The 13,918-nt window shown below is 39.7% G+C and overlaps 1 protein-coding gene across 1 annotated transcript; it reads right to left on the reverse strand.

The window, feature by feature from the left end:
* Positions 1–2,785: 2,785 nt before the first annotated feature.
* rgra (retinal G protein coupled receptor a) lies at positions 2,786–9,315 on the reverse strand. Its single transcript, XM_086093726.1, has 7 exons — positions 8,871–9,315; positions 8,465–8,621; positions 6,669–6,790; positions 5,195–5,348; positions 5,009–5,126; positions 3,067–3,180; positions 2,786–2,957 (listed from the first exon to the last, which is right to left on the reverse strand). The coding sequence occupies exons 1-7, from the start codon at positions 8,947–8,949 to the stop codon at positions 2,814–2,816; spliced, it is 888 nt and encodes a 295-aa protein (XP_085949852.1). The 5' UTR covers positions 8,950–9,315; the 3' UTR covers positions 2,786–2,813.
* Positions 9,316–13,918: the final 4,603 nt, after the last annotated feature.

Below are 13,918 nucleotides of genomic sequence, written 5' to 3' on the forward strand. Positions count from 1 at the left end.
AAACAGTTGGGTCAAAAATAACCCAATTATGGATCAAAAATGGACCGATCCAATTTATGGGTCAATTTGACCCAACCTTCTGGCCTGTTTTAGACACAATGACCCAATTATTTGACCCAAGTAAAGGATCTGACCAATATTTATTAGTTGTTTTAAGCTGAATTACCCATTTATTGATTCAAAGAGGATCGGTGCATTTTTTACCCATAGTTGGGTTGTTTTTGACCCAACTGTTTTTGGAGTAGGAAATCAAGTGTCGATGTTTCTTTTTTAATGAGCATGTTGTTGTTATTTAAACTTTGACAGAAATATGAACCCAAATTTTAAGTTCTTTGAACAAATTTTTTAAATTTACATTTTCATTTAATTGCATAATTTTTTTTAAAGGACTTGTTGTAAATCATTTTTTTCTTTGGAGGTTCCACTGTAGCACACGTACGCCAATCGAGACACATTTTGTTGGTTTTTTAAACCTACTGTCAGGATAATGATTATATGATAACCAATGTGCAGCACTGATGTCAACAATACAATACGGTAAACAGATCAACACCCAGATCAATATTGACTCAATAGGAGACACAAAACATATATGGCATTATTTGCACATTCATTTGGGATGAAAGTGGAATTAACGAGGATCAATTAAAATATTGAAAACATATTCTTATGGTTATATGGAAACTTGTCGCGCTTCAGTCTGGAGGCACGCGGACATAATCTGGAGTTTCTGACTAATCTCTGATTTGTGGTGGGGGGTCAGGGGGGGGGGGGGGGGGGGGGTCAGAGGGAATAAAAGTCTTCTTGTTTTCCGGGATTAGTGCAAATTCTACACACAGATCAAGTTGACCTTTGGAGCGTGACCACTTGTCAGCGGCATGACGAAACGAAATAGATACAGTTCACGTGTCGTTAACAATTGTTTGTTTTAAAACTTTTTTAACTCTTTGACTGCCAGACGTTTTCAGAAAAGGGATGCCGCCAGTGCCAGCCGATTTAAGCATTTTGACTGATTTTCAAGGTCCACAGAAAATGTTCTGTTTGGACTATGGAAACACACGTACTACCAAATGAAAGATTGGACTTTCATCTTTCATCAGAAAAAAAGAGTTTGTTTCTACCTTATTCCGTTCTTTAGTAATCAACAATAGAAAATGGTTAGTTTGACCCAATTTCGCCCGTGTTGGACCAAAATACGGAGAAATCAAGCTTTTAGTGAAACGATATTATTTCATGCATTCTAGTGAATTTGACACTTCTTTTTGTCCATGAATGATGCCACAAACACCTAAATAGTGCTTTACTTCTATAAAACACTACCACCAAGAATGAAAAAGTGTTTTTTGATAGCAAAATACGTTTATTTACATTCAACAGTGTAACAATTTGACAACAATTTGGCAAACTATTTACAAATGTGTGCAACTGTGGTGCTATTTACAAATATGTGGATGTTTCAACGACAGTTTTTCTTTTTGTAACACTCTCCTGCGTGCAAGGAGACGCAACAGCATTTGCACAAGATTGCCTCTTCGCGTGCGCCACTTTCTTGCCGGCCGTTTTTTTCCGGGGAATAGCAAGTATATACTGCAGTGTGTCATCAAGTCTAATATCAGGATCATGCTACGGTTACGTTACGGTGGTGTTACGTCTCGCTTCCCCGTGTCCTTCAGTTGCTATACCGGGTTGGTAGGAGATGCTCTGATCCATTTTATCCACTCCATTCATGGTGGCATCGTAGTCCAGAAACAGTGTCTTCTCCGTGATCAGACTGTACCCGCTCCTCCGATGAATATGCATTGGACTCGGGGTACTCTTCATTGTCCGATCGAATGTCCGCTTGTGCAGCTCCGCGTTTTCCGGCCTTAGCAGCGCTAGCCGCGCTAGCCGCGCTAGCCGCGCTTTGCCGGTGGGGCTTACTACGTGTTCATAACAGTCACGTTGGCGTAGAGTCATCTTCATCATCATCATCAATCTGCATTGGTCGATGCCAACTCTCCATCGCCCGATCGAATGTCCGATTGTGTAGAAGTACCCGGCCGGCTATTGTGCGCGTTTTCCGGCCTTAGCAGCGCTAGCCGCGCTAGCCGCGCTTAGCCGTGAGGCTTACTACGTGTTCATAACAGTCACATCAAAGCTTCCAACTTTGGCGTAGAGCTCGTTGTCATCATCATCGTTGACATCAATGCGCTTTTTAGTATTGATTGATGCTTTCCGTCTTTGAAAAAAATGCTCAAGCGTGAGCTGCTTGTAACCGGTTGCTTGGTCAAGCCATTGTGGCTTGGATCAGCCATTGTCTCCTCAACACTCTAGCTCCGCCTCACGTCTTCTACTGACGCCCACGGTGGGCGGCCCATCCAACCTTGTGCAAAGAGAGTCATCGCTGCCCTCTAGGGGCCAAAACGAGTCTTTGACTAATCAGATCAGCCTGATTCTTTCAGCACAGCTGCCCAAGGCTTTCCTGCACCCGTTTTTGAAAAAAAAAAAAAAAAACATAGGGGACGTCTTTTAACGTCCTCGGCGCCCTTCCCTAGGTTTATGCTAAACGTTTTATAACGTTTATGGCAGTCAAAGAGTTAAGGTACACTTTGTATGAAATTAGAAGAATGAAGTAGTTGTACCACAAGGAGACCATTTTTTTTAAGCATAAAACTATTCACGTAATATCACAATTTTAATCTTGTAATTAAAACTAATGAATGACTATGGATAGGTTACAGAGACACAACATAAGACAAAGCGCATCTATTTGTCTACCTGTGCGAGAAAAGCACCAGAAGCGAAATGGCTGTGCAACATTTGCAATCAGAAGTTTATTTGGATTTGTTATCAACTTGAGGCATTTCGATCTTCTCGCCGGTGAGGAACTGCCAGATGCCTCCTCGGTAGTTCTCGTTCCCCAAAGCGTACAGGAAGACATTAAAGGTCGGGGAGGTCTTGGCCAGGATGGGGGCCATCTGCGGCACACGTGTGCAGGAAACAACAAGCGGGTTACACATCCAAAGACCAGGAGGGAGGACGCCGGCTTTAGCGGGAATCAATACTCGTACTGGTGGATGTTCTTACCATCCTGAGCTTGGGTGAGACCAGGTTTGCGTTCTCCACTGCAGCGTAGAAGGCCAGGAGGCCGTAGGGGCCCCAGCACAGCAGCATGGTCTTAAGGGGAGTATTTGGGTTGAACTGCAGAGAGTGAGGGCACGAGTCAGAACCAGACCAGGGGTCTTTGACAACACATTGTGCCCTTACTGAATATAGTGCAAGTAAAAGGTTTATAATGGTGTTATAAAGGCTTTATAAAGCATTAATACACAGTTATAAATCATGATTAATCATTATTAATCGAAATTCACTATTTGACAAGTGGTGTATTGCTTAATGTTTCTGTTACCTTCCTGGTACTGATTCATATTTTTAAATTGCAAAAAAAAAAAAAGGTTAATAACAGCATTATAAAGCCTTTATAAACTGTTATAAATCTGGTGTTCACTATTAAACCAGAAATTTGCACAATGTTTTTGTGACTCTCTGATCTATTATGAGTTTATACTCAGGGGATTCACTATTTATTATAAACCGTTAACAACTACATCATAAGGGCAACCTTATTGAAAAGTGGTACCGACATCGCAGTCAGCCGGCGAGTAATCCAAGATATTACCGAGAAGCGGCGAGTACAGGATTAACCCCAGAGAATACATCTCTTTATGCTACTCCATAAATCCTCCTGCCACTTCATTAGCTTCACTCAGTCACATGTAATCCATCATGTCGTGACTTCAACCTTGATGTTGCTGATGATTTGTTGTTTTTTTGGATAGTGTCAGCTTTTACATTCTTGAATCGGATCGTACCTCATGTATTGTGATATTTGTTGAATCATTATTTATTGAAGAGACAAACACCCCTAATATATATATATATATATATATATATATATATATATAATATTATATTATTATTATAATCATGTTGCCGTGCAGGTGTTTTAGTTTCCACCAAGGCAGTTGTGTATCTGCAAGTAATGACCTCATTGCTTGCGGCAACTAACAACATTGCAACGGCCATCATTCGCCGCACATGCCGTGGCGTTCTCCACAGCGCATTGTTGGACCATCAGCTCCCGTCCTCATTGCTAACAGAAGCGGTGGGTCGTGTGTTGACGATGACCTACATAATGTGTTGTGTTGCTCTCAAAGAGGAGCGCATGAGGAATGCGTGTGCACGCGTGTGTGTGATGGGAGAATTCCTGTGGTTTTCTCCCGTCGAGTTCTTTCAAAGCGCGTTTGATGGAGTCGGGCTTTGGGAGTTCCGCTTTCTGTTGGCTACCGTGCTTCAAATTGCGATAGGATCACATTTGATCACTTTTAAAGATGGACTTTGTGTTTACAGTTAAATTGAAGTTCATCGTTTGAATCCCCACTGTATCGCAGATTTTTTACGGAAGAGGATTAGGACCAGTGAAGAGAGAGATTTTTGGGCAGGATTCTCACTTTATTCTCAAAATTCTTACTTTAAAGTCAGAAACCTGACTAAAGTGAGAATTCTGACTTTAATCTCCAAATTTTGACTTTAAAGTGAGAATAATAGTAGCACTAATAAAGTGACGTTAAAGTTCTGAGAATAAAGTCAGAATCCTGCCAACCTTTTTTTCTCTTCACTTGCCCTAAATCCTCTTCCGTAGATTTTAAAGCGATTTTTATTTATGGATAAAAAAAACAAAAACAATCTAAGTCAAGTAAAACATTTGAGTTGCGCACTTTTAGTGTAGTACCACATTGTGCCACCACAACATGCGGGGCAGCACTGAGGTGGAAGCGATGCATTTTATTTTTCTTAATCAGAACAAAACTAATTTGTGCCATCAGCAAAAATGAAATCTGTATCCCTGCAAATCCTGTTCACGTGAGGTCGAAATAATTGTGGACCCATCATTGATCCTTGAGGTACTCCGCAAGTAAGATTGTACACATTACCGTCACTGTAGCAACAACACTTGATTTGTACCAACCTTGGTATTTCCAGTCTTCTTGAATTTCTGTGCGATGGACTGGTAGGACGACATGACAACAAACACCTGGATGGCCATGTTGAAGACGCTCATGGGGATCAAGTAGGAGACGTAGTTCCTACGCGGACACACAGGAAGTCAGTACCTCAAACGCATGAGGAAGTGTTTTAAGCTATGCGTCAATACCTGTCACCCTTGCTGTAGTCCAGAGTGCAGCAAGTCCTGAGAGGCTCGTAGTCGTACTCGCCCCAGCCGATGAGAGGCATGGCGGACCAGAAGGCGGTGAAAAGCCAAACGAAGATGACCAGAGTGATGGCGCTGCTCCACTGCAGCTTTGTCCCTGAAGAGAAACCGTTTCTTGATGGGTCAGTATTCTGTCCTTTGGGTGCGGGATCGACTACTTTCTTCATATTGATGTTCTTTCTATGTGCCCTCATGAGTCTCTTTCGTGGAAAGAGAATTACGATTAATCCTTTATGTCCATCTCTGAGAGCCATTTTGTCCTATAACCGCCCTCTGCTGTCCATAAATTTGATGACAAAGTGCCCTCAGGCTCACATTGAGTGTCATGGCTTAGCAATGCCAGCCCAAATGCACTTTGACGTTAACTCATTCACTCCCAGCCGTTTTCACTGAAGCAACCCCCTTCGCTCCCGGTTGTTTTACTGAATTATGACTGATTTTGCAAGGACCACAGACTATTGTGTTCTATTTGCTATAAAAACATGGAACATATCGAAAGAAAGATTAGAGTCTCTTCTTTCGTCAGAAAAAAGTATTCTTTTTTTGATCTGTTTCCGTTTTGCAGCAATTAGCATTAGAATAAAGCTAAGTTTCATCATTATTCACAAATCTGTTTAAAACAGTGGGGAAAATAACTTTTTGCAACATGGCCCTAGTTGATCTCTTATAGTCTGCTGCCACCTGCTGGCCGTTTTTGTAATAACTACCATTCTTCAGTTCAGAGGTTGCATCAAATCCTTCTGTATGCTCTAGCATAAAAAAACATATAAATCAATTTTTGGGACCATGGTAATATTTAAAATAGAACGTATTTATACATTTTTATGAGCAAATGAGTTAAACGGTAAATGCCAATAAAGTTTTTATTTTATGAAGAAAATATTATTCAGAACACCGTTTGGACAATATATTTTTGCTCAGATTTTTTTCTGTGTGCGGCTGAAGACCTCGAACATTTTTAGCAATTTTCCCAGAAGACATATTTTTCTTTACCAAACAAGTGTCTATTTTGCACACAAAAAAGGCAAGCACAACGAGTATAATTGATCAATTTAATCTTTTATCGTTTTTTTTTTTAATGATAAATTTTATTAACAGGACTTTGGAGTCAGCCAGCCCCTCTCTCAAACACAACAAAAGCAACAGCATTTTGGACCAAATGTCTCCATCCTCAAATCCAGTTCAAATATATTTAGCTTTTAACTACAATACAAAAAAAAATATTTAGACATATTTAAAAAAAAATGGTGGTACTATAGGAGAGTCAACTATTTTTTGATGTGGTACAGTACTTGATGTAAAAAGTTGGGAGAACCTCTGGCTTAAATGTACTACTTTCCTTAACATTAGAGCCAACTTGTATTTTCGGCCTTCTAACAAGGATTTCCTGTCTGTGTTCTACTGGAATGGGACTCACGTGTGCAGTACTGATGGTATCTGTCCCAAGCGATGGCGGCGATGAAGTGGATGCTGGCCAGAGCCGTCACGAAACCCTGGAAGCCGTGAGTCTGACATCCCTCCGAGCCATACGGCCAGTACCTGGGAAGAGGGGGTTGGCATTTGCGTTGAGCAAACAACACAAAGAAAGAGGAGCCATATTTTTACGAAAGATATCGGCCTCAGTGTTCTGACCGACGCACTGAGCGAAACCATCAACGGAGGAGAATACCTGCACTGCGCTGATGAAAGAGAAAGTCAGGACGTAACTTAATCATAATAATGGTGACCATCTCCTGATTACAGCATGCAAATCCTGGGCCCTTTCCCATTAATGGAGTATTAGCAGCCACCTTTACCCCACAGCCATGATTGCTAACAATTTGACGCTGTACCTCTGGAGATCTGAAGTTACAAGGTTACGAATAGTTCTTCATCACCCATTGAGGTCGTTCCACATGAAAAAAATTGTGAGTTTTTACTTTTTATCCAAAGACAAAAGAACATTTGTTAAGTGTAATGAATAAGTCATTTTGGAGAAGCCAAGCATTTCTTGTTATATAAACAGTACATATCCATATTTTGGCTGTATTTCCCCCCTTGTATCCAAATAAGACACTGCAATCCTTTCATGAGCCACAGATGGGAAATTCACTTTTTTTTTTTTTTTTTACAGAAGCACACATCATTGTTTAAAAGATAATGAAAACAATAAATGAATTGAATAAAAATACATACGTATGTAACAGTTTTATGCAATATTTCCTAAGGATAAAACAAAGGATAATCTAAATGTATTTTTTAAACAGGCCTCATGAAAGTAAATATCTGAATAATAATAAAATTGTAAAATACATATATATATATATTTTTTTTATATGCGTTTTTTTCTTTTGGTGTAAAATAGAAATGTATTTTTGTGGATTTCTGTGCTGTTGCTGTCCTTATTACAAACAGATATCCCGAATTTCATGAAAATCTTTATGCCAATTTGTATGCGTGTTTTGTTACGTTCATTAGCAACATTGCTGTGTTGATTATTATTTATCGATCTATGCATCAATGTTGCATACATCTCTCAAATTTTCCTTGTTGTTGACTTTTCATTATTAGCATGCATGATTAAGAAATCATTTGGGTGTTTTTAGAATCTGTGAAATATCATCCAATTTTGCAGGATTGTAAATCCTGGTGAAAAGTTCACGTTTTTGGGGTCTTGCCGTAGCAAAAAGGCTCTCAAGTGGTGTCCCCTGGCAAGATTGCAAACATTAAACCGTCCAACGTTTTTTTACCAATTGCCAGGAAGTTTGTTGGGCATGTCAATCATGATTAGACACATGAAATTGGAAGAAGTCATTTGTGAAAAGAAACAGGTGATGACGGGTGATTTTGCTTTAAACTTGTTGTCATTGACAACATAAATATTAAATTATTATTTATATTATCAATTTGAAATCTTACTGTTTTACTGCTACTAACAAGGCAACGGATTGGAAGGCAATGACCAAAAAGTGTTATGCTTCTTGTTGATAAAATAAAAGATGAAAGTTGTGTTAAAATGTGCAAAATAGTTCAATATATGTTTCCAGGCTGGGAGCCTGGCACCCCTAAACTCTGACCCTAGAGTCGCCCCTGTACAAGCTATTTGTGATTATGGTGAAGTATTTCTTTGGCGGAAGTAGGCTACTCATGATAAAAACGAGTAAAAGGTACATTTTTTTGTCCAAACGGGTGCTGAGAAGTGTCTGCCAGAAGCGCCTGTGTGACGTCACTCACCTGAGGAAGCTGGAGAAAGCCGCAATTGTGGCGTTCATGCAGATGCCCATGTCGGCCATGGCTAAACTGAAGACGAGGAAATTGCTGGGGGTCCTCAGCTCCCTCACTTTGAGGAAAGCGGCGATGGTGACCGCGTTTAAGAAGAAGCCTATCAGACCTGGGAGGGGGGGGGGGGGGCACACATGATGACAGCTGTCACTCAGCGACCGCGCGCACAAACATTTGCGCGTCGTCGGATGGCAATAAACGATAAAAAAAAAAAAGACTCCAGTGGTAATTGCGGAGTATGAAGGAATGGGCGACGCGGACGCGCACAGGCGCGTGCGCGCACCCACGCCCACTGAGGGCGAGCAGATGCGGGCTTTCTAATTTCGTGGCCGCATTCCACGCGCAAAAAAAGACTCACCCTCGACCAGCAGACACGATCCCAGGGAGAAGACATCAAAGTCGGAGAAGCCCTCCGGTAAAGGGTACGACGACACCATCCTCGGAGCCGATTTGACAGCAGCTTGTTACACGCACAAAACCAAAACACGCACGCACGCACACGCTCCTCTCCGTCCGCCTGTTTACGCAGTGCCTCGGCCTGATTGGAGGGCGCTGGCTTTTTAAAGGGCCATTTCACGTGAAAAGCACGCCGCTCATTATGTAAAGCCACCACCCACGTCGCGTTGTGTCGCCCCAATCCGCGCAGGAATGTCTTAAAACCGCGCAACCCTCACGGCTAAAGCGTATTTGCCCTCTGCCGTGCACGGCAAAGCCCCCTCAATTAGTTACACAACGAGCCTTTTGTGGACGTGCGTGCGTGCATGCGTGCGTGCGTGCGCATGTGTGTGGCGGAGAGGATGCGGAGGATGATGATGATGTCAAACGGCGAGCCCTCTAAATCGTCATGCACACAACAGGTGTCCGCAAGCAGGCAGGCATTCCCGTATATTTAGCTATAAAAAAAACAGTGAGAAAGGCGGCAAGATGTCGAGAATTTTCCTCTCATCCGCCAGCAACATCAGTATAGCCAATAAATCTTCCCCGCCCTCCCCGTTCAGGAGTCATGCATTCCAGATGGGGCTTGACAATATTTTTGAAGGCACAAATGGATGACACTCTTTCCCTTCATCAAGTAAAAGTTACTAATATACTAGCTAGTCGAGTCGTGACTAGTTCTAAAGAGTTCAAAGCAAACACGGTGAAGCAGCATTTAGCTGGTACGCTGCACACAAATGGAATAAGCTACCAACAGAAGTGATGTCAGCCCCGAGTGTAAGTGCTTTTAAATCCACGTTTAAATGTTCAAATACCATTAAGTTGTTTTTTTTTAATAATAATTTTTAAGTTTTAGTAATTTTAGAAACCTACTTTTCTTTACTTCATTTAAGTGTTTTTAAAGGCGCCTATTAACTCATTCACTGCCATTGATGGCTATAGACGTCAAAAATTCATTTGAACTATTTCTATTAGTTGAACATTTTTTTAACTTTTGTTAACAAGAGTATGAAAAGTCATGCGATTAATTATGATTAAAAAAAATATTGCCTGATGCCCCTAATTTTTTATAATCTTTAAAAAAAAAAAAAGATTGTTAAAAAATTTAAAAAAAGAAAGAAGAAAACATTATTAAGAATTAGAAGCGTCAGGCGATTAATTTTTTTTTCCGGAATGAATCGCATGACTTCACTAGTTAACTCACGATTAATCATAAATTTTATATCTGTTCTAAATGTACAATAATTTTTTTCCTAAGTTTACTACAAAACTGAGAGAACAAGAACAAAATAACTCAAAATTAACCAAACAAAAAACATTTTCATTAACATAATCAAATCAAAACAAGAGTGTATTAAAAAGAAAAAAACAAGTAACCGAAACTACATTTTACATTTACAAAACTAACTAATGAATGAGAACGTCCATTTATTTATTATTTTTTTTGTCTTTGGCAATTAATTTTGTACATGAGATTTGGGGATTTATTTTAAATATTTATTTTGGGGATTATTTTACAGCTCTATAGACGCAAGGAAGGTCGTTGTTTGGGAATTGTGGTTTATTACACAATACTTTTACAATGCCTTTTTATTAAAAAATATTGTTCTTGACAAATAGTGCATATACAGAAAACAACAACAACAAAACTAAAACTTACACTAAAACAAATAAAAAAGAAACAATGATTTTTTTTTTAAAGTCGCTATAAAAAAAATCCTCTATAAGAACGAATTAAAACTAACGGAATAAAAAAAAAGTCAAAACCAAATAAAAACTAACTATAATGAAGAATCCAAAACCCTTTATAACCCTGCTGTAGGTGTAAAACAAACGCTCTGCCCTCAACAAAATGAACCATGCACATACGTGAACACGTGTTAGTATTTACTAGTCTGCGGAGTCGATTCCAAGGTCAAACGTTCATCCTAATGAACGTTAAGATGATCACGCCAAATGTGCAAAAACTGCCATCCAATCCAGACCTTCAGTGTGGATTTGTCATGGTTGGTGTAACGACAACGTCATCATTCGCAGCTTTTGGTGCCCCGCGCTTGCGGGGTGAACAAACCTGACATTGTGTGTGTTCGGTTTTGGGATTATAAGATCAGAAATGTTGTGAAATGTAGGTGAGAAAGTGCCTAATCGTGTGAAAGGCCACTTTTAACACATCCTCAATTTTTGTTTACATTTGTCAACTTTACTTCATTAACCGCTCAAAATGTTTGTACTCAAAATGCACTTACCAGATGAATGATTGTCCTCTGCGGTATGTCAATATATTAGTGGAACATTCAGTTCTGAGTTTTTTTCCCCCATGAGTTCCCACTAAACTTGGAAAGAACTCATAAATAAACACTACATTTTTACATAAAACCTTGTGCTACCTGACATTGATTTACAGCAATGTTTTATCATTCATCCTATAACACTGCGATGCATTCTTCCCCAAGCTATAGTCACCCTCCTCCAAAAGAAACTCATTCTTTTTAGTATGACTGTATAGCTTTTTTGAATACTTGAAAAATTTACTGCCACACATTATCCCAAAAACAACCTCGACAGTGCCAGCCGATTTCGAGCATTTTAATTAATCTTTCAAGGCAAACAGAATATTGTGTACTTTGACTACGCGTTCCATTCCTTCATTAGAAAAAAAAGAGTATGTTTCTACCTTATTCCGTTCTTTAGTAATCACCATTTGAAAATAGGTAATTTGAGTGACATTGAGCGAAAATTGAAAATTGAAAATTGAAAAGAAGCTTTTTGTGAAAAGATACTTTGAGACTAATATTTTTTGTTTAGTGACGCTCTGTGAATTAAATGTAATGTGACAAAGGCTTTGATCATTCACGTCATCCTTGAAAACGTTCTACTTCCTTAGATCCGCCATGTTTCACTACAATTGCATACACCGGCAGAACATTGAAAAGAGATACAATGCTGCCATCTGCTGGCCATAGTTAGTTGCTGTTTTATGATTTTTACACCGATTCACAAAAGGAGCGCTGCACAAGACGTTGCACTGCCCATTGAGAAAAACAAAACAAAAACATAGTAAACGTCAATTAACGTTTTTGGCGGAATTCATTTGGGATTTTAGTAAACGTCATTAAACGTTCTTGGCAGTAAAAGAGTTGTTAAAGTTTTTTTTTTTTTATGTTGTTCCATCCACTGGTAGCCCAACAGGGACACTCACATTGCAATGAGAGAAATTGTGGCACAACCAACCCAAAGCCATTTATTCAATTTTATATTATTTTTAAAAACTACGATAGCAAAATCCCCCCCCCCCCCACCCCCACCGTAAGAATGAAATCTACTACAATCCCGCTAAGAGATTACGGTCTTGCGCTATATGGAATGTTTGAGTTTCTTTCAACAATCGATTGGCCAAGAGTTTAAGAGGCTCACTGCAGGCCTTCGCAATCACTACGCATACTTACTCACAGGGATTTACCATACAAAAAAAGGTGAAATAAAACTTTAATCCAAATGTAGATTATGCATTAATATGATTCTGCAACATGAGAATGTTACGTTTTTTGAGTGTGACACGATGTGGAGATCTCTCAGTTTAATTCAATGTTGATTGTTCAACCCTATCCTTTCAATCTATCTTGTCCTGTTCAATTTTTTTTTGTCAAACTCTGACCTGTATTATAGCCTATCCTATCCACGCCCACCTTATCCTTTGCCTATTTTGTTCCATCCTGTCCTGATATCCTATTTTATGTTTTCTTATCGTGTGCTGACCTGTCCTAACCAAACCTATCACATCCAAATCCTTTTCTATTATATTCCTATTCAATCCTGTCCTGATCTATCTTAATCTACCCTATACGGACCTGTTTTTTTTAATCTAATCTATAACTCGTCATATTATACCCTTTGCCTATCATATGCTGTCCTGAGCTATCATATAGCACCCTTTCCTGACCTAGCCTGTCCTACAATATCCTATTTTAGTCCATCTGATCCTGAGCCTAATGATCTTATCATATTCTATCTCAGCATTAGCGTGTCCCATTTGATCCTATCTAGCCTAGCGTATTCTACCCAAGCCCCAATACCTTTTTTTTGTGTGTGTGCCTATCCTGTCCTGCCACATTCTTCGGATCCTTTGCTTATCTTAATCCATTTTATTGTTTACCTGTCCCATCTTGTTCAATCTCAGCATGATTCTGATCCTCAGGTTGTCATGTTTGACTCTCAATCTCTCAGTATTCCATATGATCTTGGTCTTTACCTATCCTATTCTGTCCTGCCCAATCCAATAACCATGTAGCATAATCCTTTTTTTTTGCATATCAGATCTTATCCTATCCTGTGCCTTCTTGTCCTTACCTAACCTACCCCATCTATCTGATCATAGACCTGTCCTGTCCTATCCTATCCCATTTTAGCCTAGCCTAATCTTAGCCCAACATACTGAAAAGTTCCTCACTACAGCTGCTTCTTTGTCTTTAATGCTCCCGATACTAACATTAACTGCATGTTTTTAGTAAAGACTGTTGCCAGGAAGCTCGAGTACACGGCTGTGGAGCTTTATCCACCACATAGATCCGGAAGAAGGTCTAGCATGTACAAAATGATTCCCTGTTCATATGCTGTTTTCGTCACATCCGCACATAGGATGACATAGTGGATACAAATCTCAGTATGTGAACCAAATTTGGTCTTAACTGGTTTTAACCGGTGTACAATGAATCAATAGCAAATTCAAGGTCTTAGCACATAAAAAGGTCAGCTCAAGTCAAATCTAATGTATTTAACAATATCCCAGCCTTACTCTCAGACTTTCCTGTCCTAAAGTATACATTCCGAGTCTAATTGAGCCCATCCTTTCCAATGCTAGACTTTGCCTACCCTATTCGAGACCTACTCGGGCCTTCCCACCTTTGACCATTTATTTGGTCATAGACGGTTTTAGAGCAGGCACACTTTTCAGAGCATTGATTCATGATCTTG

Source organism: Leptonotus elevatus, chromosome 13 (genome assembly GCF_054856555.1).
Source record: "Leptonotus elevatus isolate MCC_2025b chromosome 13, RoL_Lele_1.0, whole genome shotgun sequence".
Classification (NCBI taxonomy): Eukaryota; Metazoa; Chordata; class Actinopteri; order Syngnathiformes; family Syngnathidae; genus Leptonotus; species Leptonotus elevatus.

Excerpts from the sequence above, each read along its gene's own strand:
- rgra (XM_086093726.1), bottom strand. The coding sequence starts at position 8,949 with ATGGTGTCGTCGTACCCTTTACCGGAGGGCTTCTCCGACTTTGATGTC. Across the intron at positions 5,349-6,668 it reads ATACCATCAGTACTGCACAC|GGACAAAGCTGCAGTGGAGC; the intron begins GTGAGTCCCATT and ends GTTTCTCTTCAG. Across the intron at positions 2,958-3,066 it reads TCTCACCCAAGCTCAGGATG|ATGGCCCCCATCCTGGCCAA; the intron begins GTAAGAACATCC and ends CGTGTGCCGCAG.